The sequence below is a fragment of the Panicum virgatum genome, chromosome 8K (assembly GCF_016808335.1).
Source record: "Panicum virgatum strain AP13 chromosome 8K, P.virgatum_v5, whole genome shotgun sequence".
Lineage (NCBI taxonomy): Eukaryota > Viridiplantae > Streptophyta > Magnoliopsida > Poales > Poaceae > Panicum > Panicum virgatum.
In genome coordinates this window covers 41,247,892-41,262,193 of record NC_053143.1, presented here as the reverse complement: position 1 = coordinate 41,262,193, position 14,302 = coordinate 41,247,892, and the positions used below count along the sequence as shown (strand labels likewise).

Here is a 14,302-nt window from a genome sequence, read left to right as displayed (position 1 = left end):
CCAGTCCATTCCAAGGATTACATCTATCCCTTCTGACTTAAGTACTACTAGGTCTGCTAAAAATTCTACCCCACTTAAATTGATCCTTACCCGTAGACAACCCAGTTGACACCTGATGTCTCCTCCGGGCGTCCGGGTTAACAGGGGTGTTTTTAGTAGTACTGTAGGTATTTTATGTTTCTCCACAAAACTTGAGGATATGAATGAGTGTGATGCTCCAGAATCGAATAGTACTGTTGCAAGAGTTGAGCTAACTAGGTACTCACCGAGTACAACGCCCTGGGCTCCTTGAGCTTCCTGTGCGTCGATGTGGTTGACGCGGGCTCGTCCAAAAGACTGCTGGGGTTGCCTCTGCTGGTTGTTGTTGTTGTTGCTGTTGCCGCGGAGGGGCACTCGGTTGGCACCGGTCAGAACTGGTTTGGGTCCGTTCACTGTGTTGGAGAAAGCTGAAGTAGCTGGCTTGTTCTTGGTATAAGGGCAGTCGGCGATGAAATGCCCTGTCTCTCGGCAGTTGAAACAGGCCCTCACATTGCTGTTGTTATTGGTGACTTGGCTCGCATTATTCTGTGAGGCCCTCATGGTGTTCTGGCTTCTAGGCTGTGTGTTAGGGGCCCGTGGTCCTGTCACTTGAGACTGAGTTTTGTACTGCATTGGGACTTGGGACCTTGGTGCGTTGTAGCTGAGACTTCTGGTTTTCTGAAAACGATCCTGCTGGCGAGACTTACTCTCCAGAAACTTGCGCTTATTCTCTTTCCTTTCATCAATCTTAGCCTTCTCGGTGAGGATTGCCTTGTTCATCAAGGTGTTGAAATCAGGATAGATCTGAGGAGTGAGCAGGGTCCTGAGTTCTGGATTTAGCCCCTTCTTGAACATGTCCTGTTTCTTTTCGTCGTCGTTCACCTCTTCTGGTGCATAGCGAGCCAATTCCATAAACTGGTGTGTATACTCCTCTACCGTCATATTCCCCTGCTGAAGTGCGCGGAATTCATCTGCCTTGCGCTTCATGGTAGCTGAGGGGATGTGATAGCGGCGGAACTCTCTCACGAATTCATTCCAGGTGATGGTGGAGGCATCTCTGGCAGTAGCGCAGTAATTTTCCCACCAGGCTAAGGCGGGTCCCGGTGAGTTGATGTGCTGCCAGGAGGACTTTATCCCGATCTTGGCACCCAAACGGCTCGAGCTTCCTCTGGATCACGCGGAGCCAGTCATCTGCGTCCAAGGGGTTGCTGGATCCAGCAAAAGTGGGTGGCTTGGCCCTCAGAAAGGCTGTTAGCTTGTCGTTGAAGGTCTCCTCTCGTGGCTGCCTGTTCATTAGAGCATTGGCCAGTGTCTCCAGTATGAGAGTCTGGTTATGGATCACTTGTGCCAGGTCCACGAAGGGTGGTGGTGGTGGTAGCTGTGCATCCTGATTTTCTCCTCTGCCCTGACTCACTTCTTGTTCTTCCTGAGGATGGTTTTGCCCGTTAAGGCGTACTCCTGCATCAGCGGCTGCAGGGTCCCTGACACGGGAGGCCCTCGTGACGCTTCGGGAAACCATCTGCAGATTTGGTAGGGTTTTTGTGAGATTGGGATTAGGTGATGTTTAAGTTATTTAATTCGTATTTTTGAAGAAGGCAGAATTACCCTTTTGCCGAAAGGCACACACGCAACAAGCACACCACAAGGAAAACAAGCAACTTTTACTAAAGCGAGGCAGGGTACAACACAGGAACAAGACTAGAACGCGTACTACACGTCTGGGTACAGGTTCAACTAGGAATACAACTTAAACTGGAAGGACTAGAAGGGTACAACAACAGGGTAGGGTCGGACACTCTACTCGCGGGGCGAGTCTTCTTCTGGGGTGGTACGTGCTTCCGGGGAAACAAACGGCTCGTCGTCCTCCGAGTTCCCGTTCTCTTGGGGCTGAGCAGCAACTTCCCTTTCTCTGACAGCAGTAGACCCTTCGGGGTTCTCGGGTGGAGCTCGAGGGCTTCCAAAGAGCGTTCCCCATCCTATGACGGGTGTCCCAAGTAGAACATGGTCTTCTCCGATGGCCGGAACTGGGGTCCCACTTCTGGTCCATTCCTGCATGCGCCGGTCTCGGGCCTGTCTGAGGCTCTCCTGTGCAACTGCTTCACTGCTGATCGCGGCTGCGGCTCTTGCCTCGGCTTGGGCTGCTCGGACCTGTTGGAGCCTCACCGCGAGTTCAGCTTGCTCGGCACGATTGGTCTGCTCCCTCAGCAGGTGGGCCTGCTCATCGAAGAGTTGGTCCAAAGCGGTCAGATAATTAGCCACTTGGTACAAAGGGTCTACTTCGTGGCGGCGCCGTTCCAGGCTTCTCATGCGGGCTTCCCAAACAGGGGTTCTGATGGCCGGCGGAAAAAACCTCATTGGCGTGGGTGCTAGGTGTTCTTCGAAAATCCGGCATAGGTACCGAAGTGCCTTTCTGACAGCCAAGGGATAGGTGTCTTGGTGCCTGAATCCCGTAGCGGTCACTCGCCACGACTGGATGTTGGGGTGGCGCTCACTTCTGGCGATGACTATGATCACCCTGCAGCGGAGAGTGCCATGATGCTCGTACTCTCTGCTGTAGTACCTTGGGCGTTCCGTAACGCCAAGGCTCTCCAGGGCATTGATCAACAGGCTGGGGAAGCCAGGTGCAGCTTGGCAGTCGCCCTGGGTCCATCCTTCCTCAGCCATCTGAAAACAAAGATAGGGTGAAGATCTTGCACGAATATTTGCGGTACACAAAGGGGTAGATGGTTTTTATTTATGGCATCATGGTGGGGTACAACTTCATGGGTACATGATTATTAGAACAAAGGTTCTAGCTTAGAGATTACTCCTATCATGGGGATTCTTCCTCAATTCTAAAGGAGCGCTTCTTCAGTGGAAGGTACTGATCCATCACATCATCCTCGGTCTGAGTTCCTTTATCCCAGTGGGTTTCTTCGGGTTCTTCTTCTTCAGTCTGAGTGCCAACGTCCCAATGGGTTTCCATGGGTTCTTCCTCTTCTTCGTCTTCTTCTATCCATCCACCTATTCCCCAGCGAGCCTCGTACCTCCGTATCTGAGCTTGGAGAGCGGCTAGCGAGTTCTCGGCACGTGTGGCTCTTGCCCGCTGTTCTTCCAGTTCTTCATCTTTTTCATCCATTTGGACTTGGAGGGTGGCTAGGGAATACTCGGCATGGAAAGTCCTCGACCGTTGTTCCTCCATCTCCTGGGTTGCTTTTTCTGCTCTGTGGACCTGCTGTTTCAGTTGTGCTGCTTGCTCGCGATAGAGCTCATCCAGGCCGGTGAGATAGATGGACAGGTGGGATACAGTGTCTTCCAGATCTTCTTCTTCTCTTCCAAGTCCTCTCATCCTAGCAATCCATGTGCGTCCTCTTCCTTCAGTTGGCGGGAAAAACACCATAGGAGTTCGCTGAAGGTGATGCTTGTAGATCACTCGGAGCCGTCGCAGGGCTTTACGGGCGGCTTTCCGATAGGTATCCGGGAAACGGAATCCAGTGGTGGAGATGAACCAAGGGTCCACATCAGGATAGCGGGTGCTTCTTGCTATGAAGATCATCAGGTCACACCGAAGAGTACCCTTGGAGTCGTACTCCCGATAGAGAAACTCTGGTGGATCCACAACTCCGATGCGTTCCAGGCTGAGTATCAACAACTTGGGAAGGCCGGGCTCTGCGAAACAGATTCCGCCAATCCATCCATTGTCAGCCATCTGGAACAGGGCAAGAACCAAAGGTAAGTGTTTGTGTGAGGAAAGGATTAAGGATAGAAAAGTCCTAAGGTAAAGGGTCTAAAAACGGGTTTCGCTCCTAGGGTCACGTCTTACGGCCAACCTACGGCTCTGATACCACCTGAAGCGTCCCCTCATAAGAGAAGACTTAAATGTGATACAAAGCACCAGTCCCAGGAGGCTGATGCCACATTTATTACATCAGATGGTTCAAAACCGTACAAACCTTGGAGGACACTCGATACAGATGATGATAATTATTAACCAAGCTACAACATAACACCAGACTGCAAACCACATAGGGTCCACTACGGGCTCAGAGTACTGCGACAGCGGAGGCATCTCAACGGGGCCGGTTCCACAGGCAAGGTTGGGTGTAGAACGATAACCCTACTCGGCGTCGTCTGGAACGAAGTCCGGGTCTTCTTCTGTAAAAAGTGAGAATGGGGTGAGTACGAACGTACTCAGCAAGTCCAACCACACCCACGGAGGGGTTAAATCAGAATAATATGCCTAGGTAAGTCAAGGATAAGGTTACGGTTTAATTTGCAGAAAAACGATATTTTATGTAGGGGTTTGTTTTAAAGAAAACCTTTATGAAATTCAATTTCAGAAGTAACACGGAGTTTCCAATTTTTAAACTGCTACCGGACTCCCCGTCTGTCGTAGCACACGGCACATCTGCCGGACACAATTCCGAAACAACTCACACCAGCCCATCCCGATAAAACACTAGTTATGTGACCACACCATAACTCGCCCAATACCGTGGGCACGGCTATTCGAATAGATTCTTAACTCTGCAGAGGTGTGCAACTTTACCCACAAGTAGGATACCACAACTCGAACACCGTCGTGTCGGTGTAGATCCCAACATAGCCATTACCCACCATAGCTAAGCCTGACTAGCCATCACGGGTTGCACCAAGGGGTCATCAACCGTCTGCTTAGGTATAACCGGGCATAAGTCACCCGGGGCTTATCCCTTTTCCTTAGTCACCCGTTGCTCTCAGCTCTCCTGATGGCTACCACACCAACTAGTGGGATTTATGCTACGCCGTTGCCCATTCAACGGTCGAGTGGTTTGCACGATAGTGGAGTTAGGTGAGATGACACACCAACTCGGTCCTTAGACACGACAAGATGGATATCTCCCTTCATTGCCCTGCCACATTGGCACGAGCACACCAAATGGCAAATCCGTGGATATGCCATCCATCCCGTCTAAACTTTCTTTACAAAAACACCACATTTACCCATCCCATACGCACACATTTTCTTTAAAATAAATCGTATTATGAGTAAAGTCCTAAGCATTCTAATATCGATTAACGTCCAAGCAAAATCAGACGTTAATCTAGGTGGTCAAGGAATGGTCATCACAAATCAAGGGGTGGCTATCCAACCGTGTTTTCATGCAAGCAAAACATATGCAATTTTATAAAACAGGCCATGGGGTCGTGTTTATAAAAACTAGGACAGAAACATGCATCAAAGGATGGGATTGAACTTGCCGTCTTCAAAGCCTTCGGGGAAGTCCTGTCCTTCGGGCTCGGGGTCGTGGAACTGATCCTCGTTCCCTTGCTCGCAGTACTGCTCGATGACGGGCTCTCCTTCGTTCACTCCGCGGTCTACAGCACACACAAACAAGCGTCCAATCAATACAAAGATTCATCGTTGAGCCCGAATCGGGGACACATAAAATATGGAGGTAGAAGTGGCATTTTTGAGTGGTTTCTTAATGGCACGGCTGAAGTTGAGTTATAACAGGCATGGTAAAGTTTCGGGTCGAACAGAGTTTGTTTGGTACATAAAATGATAGGGCAACGGGGTGGTTAGGGTTCAGTCAGTAGTTCAGGGACTCGTTTGTAAATTTTTCTGGGATGGAAAGGGCCTGGTTATAATTTCTAAGAATATTTGGGCTTATTAGAATGGTGTAGGGGTCTGGTTATTATTAAGTTTAAATAACGGAGGGTTTGGTTGCAAAATACGAGAACAGGGAGGGTGTTTTTAGAAAAAGGGTTATAATGGAAAAGGGTCTGTAATAGAATGGGAGGAGAGGGAGGGCCTAAACGCAAAACGGCCACCCATCCCCTTCCTCCCATTGCAGAACAGGGGAGGAGCGTCGGCTCGCCGGCGGCGGCCCGATTCGGGCGCGCTGGGCTTGGGCGGCGACCGGGAGTGAGGGGGAAGGAGAAGGGTGGCGCTCTGGAGGGGGATCCCGGCCTCACCTTGGGCTGGGATGGCGCGCAGAGGCGGGGCGACGTGGGCCGGCGGCGGCGGGCGGGAATGGCTGCGGCGGCGGCGCTGCAGGTTAGGAGAGGGGGCTATGGCCGGCGGGTGAGGTTGTGGGGTTGGCCGGGGAGCTCGGGGCCCCTTTTATAGGAGAAATGAGGCGGTGGGGGTAGGGTGAGCCGGTGGCGGCCGGTAGGTGCGTCCGGCGAGCGGTGCGGGGCGGAGTTATGGCGCTCCGGCCGCTTGCTGGCGTCGGGACGCGGCGGCGCGGCCGGCGAGGTGGCACAGCGGCGACTTGACCACTCGGGGCAGGCGGCGAGTGGGACCAGCAGCGCTGTGCGACACAGGGGGGCGGCAGCGAAGGTGGCGGGGCGGCGCACGTGGCTCGGCGGAGCTCGCGTCGCTGCGGCTCGGCGGGAGCGAGGCCACGCGGAGGTGGCGGCGACGGGGTGCGGTCAACCGAGGCACCGTGTGCACGCGTGCGCGTGCGCACGGGCAGGTGCACGCACAGGGGCGGGGCGAGCGAGCTGGGCGAGGCCGGGGCCGGGGCGGCGCGGTGCGTGTGCGTGAGCGGCGCCGAGCGGGGCAGCGCGGGCGGCGTGGCCGCGGCGAGCGCGCGTGCTGGCACTGCAGCGGGGAGGCGCAGCGACGCGCGGCGCGCGTCGTGGCCGGGCACGCACGCGGGCTCAGCGAGCGGCTCGACGCGCGGTGCGGTGCACGCGGTGCGCGTGCGCGCGTCGCGGCTCGACGCGCCGGGCGCCGTGCGCGTGCGCGAGCGCGGCGTTCGGGCCGGCCGGGGCGGTCAGGCTGCTCAGGCAGGTGGCACGGAAGGGGAAGGGCGGCGCGGCCGGGCGGGGAGCGGCCCAGGCGCGCGAGCGGGGAAGGGAGCCGGCCTGGCGGGCTCGGGGCGAGCGGGAGCGAGGCAGAGGAGGGAGAAGGGAAGGAGGGAGGGAGAGAAAAGAAAAAGGAAAAAGTGAGAAGGGAAAAAGAAATGAAAAAAAGGAAAAGGAATAGAGAAAAAGAAAATGGGAGAGAGAGGGAAAGGAAAAAGGAGGAGGGGGGAGGCGGTGCGCGCCAGCGGCGACTGCGGCCGCGGTCGGCCACGCGGGTGCGGGCCACGGGAAAATGGGGCACGCGGCCGGAGGGGAAGAGGGAAAAGGAGAGAGGGAAAAAGAGGGGCGGGATTCGCGGCGGCCGGTCACGACGCGTCGCGTTGGGTGGAAAGGAGATGGGACGCGGATTGAAGTCGGGTGTCGGGTTGTTCGGGAGGGTTTCTGGGAATTAGGGTTCAGGGTTTTAAGGAGAGATCGAGCTCAACGACGAGAAACAAAATTTTAGCGCACGATTTATTTTAGGTAATTTTCGGGATGTTACACTTACCGGTTTCGACTACCTCCTACTTCCGGCATGTGGTTAGTACTGTTCAAACTCAGTCAACACTGCCAACAACGGAATGGTCCTCAATCGACACAGGCGGAGATTTCTTTTCATCCATTCAATACCATTAATCCAACTCATTTCCGCCCGGTCTCCATTTCTCTTTATTCAACAATTCATTTCAAAGCCATAACTAAGGAATCAAGATCCTAAATCTCGCGAGTGACAGTAATCACTCGACTTTTACCGGAATCCTACTTAGCAAAGCATTGCTAACGATACCTGCACACTAGTATGGACTCACAGGTACCTAGGGAGAACATGCATACTAGGGTTTCATACAATTCCTAATACTTAAATGCACAAATACTTAAATAAACATTGAATAATTTAAATTATGGTTATGCTCCGGGGCTTGCTTTGCAGGTCAGCGGGGTTAACGAAATCTTCTGGAGCGGGCTCAACGGCGTCCTCCTGCTGCTCTTCTGCTCATGGCTCCTGGACCGGCTCAGCGATCAACTCGTGGGCGACTTCGTTCGCGGCGTCTACACGAATAAAAATATGCCATGCAACCATTAGGACACAACGCAAAACATGAGTGCTTAAGATGCGATGCATATGTGCTTATGATGCGATTCCAAAGTTCTTCCAAAAACAACTACTAAATTAGCTTAGAGCAGCATGGATTAAAACCGATACTTGCTTTGCTAAAGTTACACATACATGAAATAAATACTAACAACATTTATAAGGAAAAGAGCATAGCTAGGGCAATTTATAAGTAAAAACCTACTTGCATACATGACCTAGCAACAAAATTAAACAGCTCAACGAGAAGCAGTAAAGCATGCCACCCAAATTTTTCCAACAATTACTGCTGCTACAAAGCATTTAAAACCCTAGCAAGGTAAACGAAATATAAATAGATCTACCCAAAAGTGCATAGAAACAGGTAATGAAACTTTTACAGTGGGCTACACATGAAATGAGTAAGCCACTGCGAATTTTCCATAATTTTTAGAACCCTAGAACAAACGGTAATAAATAAACTAGGTTTAACGCACACCGAATTTTCAGCAGAGCAAAAGTGATAAAATACATGCTTAAGTATTTTTCCTCTGAAGATCATGATTTTAGAAACCTAACAAAATTTGTTTGGCATTTTTCGCATTTTTCTGTGAATTTCTAGGTAATTATGAATTTTCCAGCCGGAATAAAGAAATAAAACTTAAAAACATTAAAGGAAAGGGAGGCTGACAGCAGGGCCCCACTTGCCAGGGAGCCCAGCCCGCCCCCTCCTCTGCTTCGCCCGCACGGGCGGCCGCACGACCAGGCGGAGCGCGCTCGGCGCAGCACCGGCCCCCGCCGGCGGCGGCCGGCCGGCGACGCGGCTGGGCCGAGCCGCGGCCGGGGTGCGGGGTGCGGGACGGGCGGCGGCCGGCCGGAGCGCGCGCGGTGCGGCCCAGAGGCGCGCGCGCCAGGGGGTCCGCGGCAGCGCTGGGGCAAGGGCCGCGGCGCGCGGCGTCCCCCGCCGGTGGGGCGGAATCGGCGGCGCGGCGGTGCGGGTGAGGGCCAGTGGCCCCAGGCGGGCCTAGGGCTCGCGGCGGCGCGAGCGGGCATGCGCAGGAGCGGCCCCGCGGCGTGCGCCGGCGGTGGCAAGCGGCGGCGACGGCGGCGCGGCGGCGTTCCGACACCGGCGGCCGCGGAATCAAGTGGGGAAAGGGTCGGGGAGTAGGAGTAGGCCGCGATTGAGCTCACCAGGGATTCGTTTTGCACGAAGGAAGGCCGGAAGGGGGTCGTCGATGTGAGGGGCGAAGCTCGGGGCGGAGCTTGACGAGGACAGCAATGGCGGACGGCGTCTGGGGCTTGACTTCGGCCGGGGTAGGGCACGGCCGCGCTCGTGGAGGGATGGAGTGGGTTAGCGGCGAGGAACGGCCGGTGCGACGAGCGGCGGTGGCTTCGCTCAGTTTTGCTCGCTCGAGCTCGACCTAGCTCCGAGGAAGGAGAAGGGTGGAACGGAACGGGAAGCTTCGAGGCGTCCACGAGGATAAGAGCGCCGACACCGAGGTCGGGCGCGAATGCCGACGCGTGGACGCGCTCGCCGGCGACCACAGCGGCGGTATGGGCGTCGGGCTCACAGTGACGAGCACAGTGGAGTAACAGTGCCCCGGTTCAATGAATTTGATTTGATTTTGACCAAATAAAACTCCAAATTTCATATAACAACTTGAAATCCATCCTTACCTGTGTGGATCACACAATGAACTACAACTTTAATCCATGAACCCAAACACAATCTTATATATACATGATCATCAATAAGTTCCTGGATACGTAAAGCTTTGTCCATTCCCAAGTTATTATGTCATCAGATTTAATTCACTTAAAGCTATGTCCTAGCTAATAACTAAAAAAAGATGCTACCACAAAGTCTACTCACGAGCTCTTCTCTAAGTACGTGATTCCTCTACATCCAAATAATGGATTCCTCTACTTCCAAATAACGGATGAGTTGGGTATATATTGTGACTTTGTCTTTCAAAGCTAGTATGTTTTGGTGTTGAAACCCAATTCAATACTAAATCCTCCAATATCGACATCTAAACAGAGCCTAAGGACTTCATTCTAATGGTTGCTTTGGAAGTTTAGTGCGAAATAGCTAATGGTTCTGTGTGCCGAAATAAAACAACTTATAGAGTTGGGGTAGGACAAATTATACCATGAAGCATTTTAACCTGATGCCATTACTCGCGATTAATAACAAACATCACTCTTGGTTATACGAGATTGCAAGAAGCTTGAGCCGAGCCAGAAGGCACACTCTGACAATTAGATATTATGGTGTCCTCTTATCACAAATCCATTGTCGTCTAGTCCGGTTAGGATACCTGGCTTTCACCCAGGCGACCCGGGTTCAAATCCCGGCAATGGAAACTTTTCTTTTGCAATTCCCAATCTTTTTCCTTTTTTGTCCCTCATGTACCAATCCCAACCGTCCATATCCGATCCGACGGCCATCGCGCTACGCCGTAGGGTTCAACGGGCCCAGCCTCCCTCCATCCCCCCCAAACCCAGCTAGCATTCCCCGTTCCGGCGCCGCCGGCGAACACGTGCCCCACCAGCGATGGCCGCCGCCGCCGCCGACGACGACGTCGCCCCGCCCACCGCCTCCGGCTACCTCGACCCCTCCTACTGGTTCACTCCCTCCCTCCCCCCACGTCTCCGCTTTTCAGCCAGACCGAGCGGAGTGCAGCAAATCTGACCCCGCCGGCGGCCGCCCGCCTCGCGCAGGGACGAGCGGTTCGGGAAGGAGGAGCACTACGAGTGGTTCAAGGACTTCTCCCACTTCCGCCACCTCCTCGCGCCGCTCCTCTCCCCGTCCCTCTCGGTGCGCCCTCCCACTCCCTCTCCTCAACCCCCCAATCCTGTCGCGTGGTGTCAGTCACCAGGAGCGGCTCCGCCCCTTCGCTGCGTGTGCAGGTCCTCGAGGTCGGGTGCGGCAACTCGCGGCTCGGGGAGGAGCTCCTGCGGGAGGGCGTCGCCGGCGGCATCACCTGCGTCGACCTCTCCCCCGTCGCCGTCCAGCGGATGCGCGACCGCCTCGCCGCGCAGGGCACCAAAGGTGAGTCTCCACTGTTATCCGCGTGCCATTCCTCACCGATAAAAAGAAGAAGAAGATGATTTCACGCTTTGTGGCTGGTCACATTACCAATGGCCACCATTATGGTTGAGATTTTGGGTCCTTGCTTCCTGCAGGCGTGGATGTTGTGGTGGCGGACATGCTTGACCTGCCGTTTGAGCCAGAGAGCTTTGACCTTGTCATCGAGAAGGGCACCATGGTATGCAATGTTCATAATCTCGTTCCTTCTTGTGGATAAACTTGAGTTTATGACCTGGAGGATCTTAGGGTGTTAAGCATCTATTGTGTGGCCTAGTCTCACCAAAAAGTTGAAATTAGAAAAAATTATAGATCGGCTGAAAAGGCAATCTCATGACCTCAATCTGAAGCTGACCTTTATTTTTTAGCCTATGTTATAGTGTGCCAACTACAGCACTGCATTTTTGAAATATTTTTAGTACAGTGGTAGTGGTACTGCATTTTCGAAGACAACCTGATAGCTACTTTTAGCACCATGATACTGGTGTTATGATGACTGTTCATGCTTTAGCAAGAAGCAGAAGAGAGACTTGCATCTATTTACCACGCGTGCAAAAGGCCAGCATGTATTACCCAGTTTAAAGTTTGAAGGTTTCCATCTAGCAACGAAATGAGCAGACTCATTCTGATCTTTAAGTGCGATGGATCTATTTTAGAAGTTTCCTTTAACAGTAGAACCAAATACCGGTCCTATGAAATGGTTTCAGCAAAAAGCTTCTGGTGGAGTTAAAATATACAGGGAGGGAACAGGAATAGTCCCAATGTTCATGTCACAAATTTAGCATCATTGGAAACAACTAAGAACGATCTGTTATGTACTTATGTTCATTCTCATGGCTAGTGCTAGTAGCCTAGTACATTATCTGGTGTCATCTGTTAGACTTAATAAAAGAACATCCTTTTTAACAGGACGTATTGTTTGTGGACAGTGGCGATCCATGGAACCCCAATCCTACAACAGTAAATAATGTTATGAAAATGCTTGAATGTATCCACAGGGTTTTGAAGCCAGAAGGCATATTTGTATCAATTACCTTTGGACAGGTCAGGGAGATTCTCATTGTCCAAATGCGCCTTCCATTAATTTCATTTACAACAATCATTCATGTTGGATTTATTTAATTTCATTTACAACAATCATTCGTGTCAGATTTATTTATTTATTTCTGGTATTGTCTTAGGGCGTTTCATTTCTTTGTTTGACAGCATAAAAATCTGTGCATTTCATATGATTTCCTTTTGAAAAGAACTACTTTTCTCTTAGAACTATGAACTATCACATCATACAGTTAAAATTGTCTCTCAGAGGATGAAATAAGTAAATTTTGCAAAGAGGAACATGCTACAAGGCTGAAGCTGTGTGTCTTATTCTTTTCTTTTATCTAGTAATCCTTTTGTTCTCAATGAAGAACTTTCATATGGCAGCCACACTTTCGACGTCGATTTTTTGAAGCTCCCGAGTTTACATGGTCTGTTGAGTACAGTACCTTTGGTGACGGCTTCCATTATTTTTTCTACACTCTTAAGAAGGTTAATTTTTACCTTCCCATTGATTTCAGTTGAGCTCATCAGTTACCTCGTAGACATCATGGTTCAATTATGCTTGAAGTTTTATTATTACTGAAATCAATTCACCCCCTAACAAAAAACTTTCTTCTTAATTATTTGCCTTTTGATCTCTAGGGCAAGAGGTCACTGGAGTCCAATAGTTACCAAAATATAATACCTGCTGCTCCAAGAGTAAATATGGTCCATGAAGAGCTCGAGAGTGAAGATTTTATATTCCGCACAAATGTAGAGGAGTTGTGAGTGGCAGGTTAACAAGCGGCTGCCGTGATCTTTGAAGGTTTGATGGCATGAAGCTAACACATCAAAAGAAGGACCAGTCCAGCGCTGGTAATCCTGCAATGTTGTTTGTACAATATTTTGGAGCAGTGGGGCCTTATTGCGCGATGGGGTTGCTAGGTTTCTATGTATGATTGTACATTGAATGCTTCCGTCAACTCTAGTTAAGATATACGGTGAGATCTTTCCCGTTAATCCAATTATGACATGGCAGTTTCATAGGTACAAAATCATATTTTTAGTGATACCTGTTTACTGGGAGAGAGCCTGCCGTTTTTTTTGAATGAGGAACTATAACTAGGATGGGATCTTGGAAATCGCATGGCTTGGTTTGAGTTGGCTGGTTGATATCACCTGAGTCAATACACTTTTGTTTGTTTGGAAAAGAACACAGGTTATTTTGACAGCATATCTGTTCCATCAAACTTCAGGATGCAGACGAAGCTAAACAATATATGTGGGCAAACGGTCACCGCCGCACCGGAGTCCAACAGCTATCAAAATTCATTGCCTGCTGCTACAAGAATGAATATGGTCCATGAATAGCAAGATACTGAGGATTTTAATTCGGCACAAACGTTGATGAGTTGTAAGAGGTACTTCCTCCGTCTCATAAAAAGTGCAATCCTGTGTTTGAAAAAAAAAATTCACAAAGAGTGCAATCCTAAAGATTGGATCTTAACTACCTGCCTAATTAAGTGGTTAGATTTGATTTGCATGGCAAACCTAACCGCATGTGGTAAACAAATGAGGGTATAAAAGTCTTTTCACGGTACCAATAATTTGTCTGAAAAAACTAGAATTGCACTTTTCATAGGACTGGACTGAGGCAGTAGGTTGACAAGATCTGTGAGGGTTTGAGGATGAATCTAACCCATCAGAAGGGAGACCATTTCAGGGTTGATGAGTTTAAGAGGAAGGTTGACAGATCTTTGAGGGTTTGAGGATGAATCTAACCCATCAAAAGATAGACCATTTCGGGATCTCTGGCGTTTCTGATCTTGCAATGATGTTTGTCCAACCTGTGGGATCTATGAACAATCTAGTCATCAATATATAAATTTCTCTTCTATCCATCGGTTGAGCCGATGAGGTATTGAACGAAATTGCGGTGTATTGAGGCTAGATTTGAGAATATGGCCATTTTTTTTGTTCTACTGTGGAGCCAAAACAAACTCCCATGACTAAGAAAGCCTGTGGCGAGAGGCGTTGCGCGCAACAGGTGGACGGTTGACTTGCCTCCCCAGTGGTTGGCAAGCACGTTTTCCTATGGTATGGGACCCACATCCGATATTTCCACAAGGGTCCGGGACATATCATTTACCTTACCGATTGCCTATATGCCTACGTTTTCCCCTTGACCAGCCGGCTCCCCGGGGGCCCTTTCCGATCCATCATCAATGGCGAGGTGGGCTAGCATCAACTACTAGAGGTAGATGATTCATACTTGGCATCCGCAGATG

General features: G+C 50.9%; 1 protein-coding gene and 1 non-coding gene across 4 annotated transcripts; both read left to right on the top strand.

The window, feature by feature from the left end:
* Positions 1 to 10,195: 10,195 nt before the first annotated feature.
* Positions 10,196 to 10,269, top strand: TRNAE-UUC. Its single transcript has one exon. It is a non-coding gene; the product is annotated as a tRNA-Glu (tRNA).
* A 94-nt stretch (positions 10,270 to 10,363) lies between these two features.
* LOC120644697 (EEF1A lysine methyltransferase 4-like) lies at positions 10,364 to 13,862 on the top strand. 3 transcript variants are annotated; one of them, XR_005663923.1, is made up of 9 exons: positions 10,364 to 10,531; positions 10,628 to 10,724; positions 10,817 to 10,958; positions 11,093 to 11,175; positions 11,904 to 12,038; positions 12,420 to 12,524; positions 12,678 to 12,890; positions 13,271 to 13,435; positions 13,657 to 13,862. XR_005663923.1 is itself a non-coding variant. In XM_039921375.1 (7 exons), exons 1-7 carry the CDS (start codon positions 10,461 to 10,463, stop codon positions 12,801 to 12,803), a joined length of 759 nt encoding a protein of 252 aa, XP_039777309.1. In that variant the 5' UTR covers positions 10,364 to 10,460; the 3' UTR covers positions 12,804 to 13,187. The 3 variants fall into 3 exon arrangements, 1 of the variants encoding a protein (XP_039777309.1); XR_005663924.1 differs by lacking the exon at positions 13,657 to 13,862 and having other exon boundaries at positions 13,271 to 13,508; XM_039921375.1 differs by lacking the exons at positions 13,271 to 13,435; positions 13,657 to 13,862 and having other exon boundaries at positions 12,678 to 13,187.
* The last annotated feature ends 440 nt before the right edge of the window (positions 13,863 to 14,302 follow it).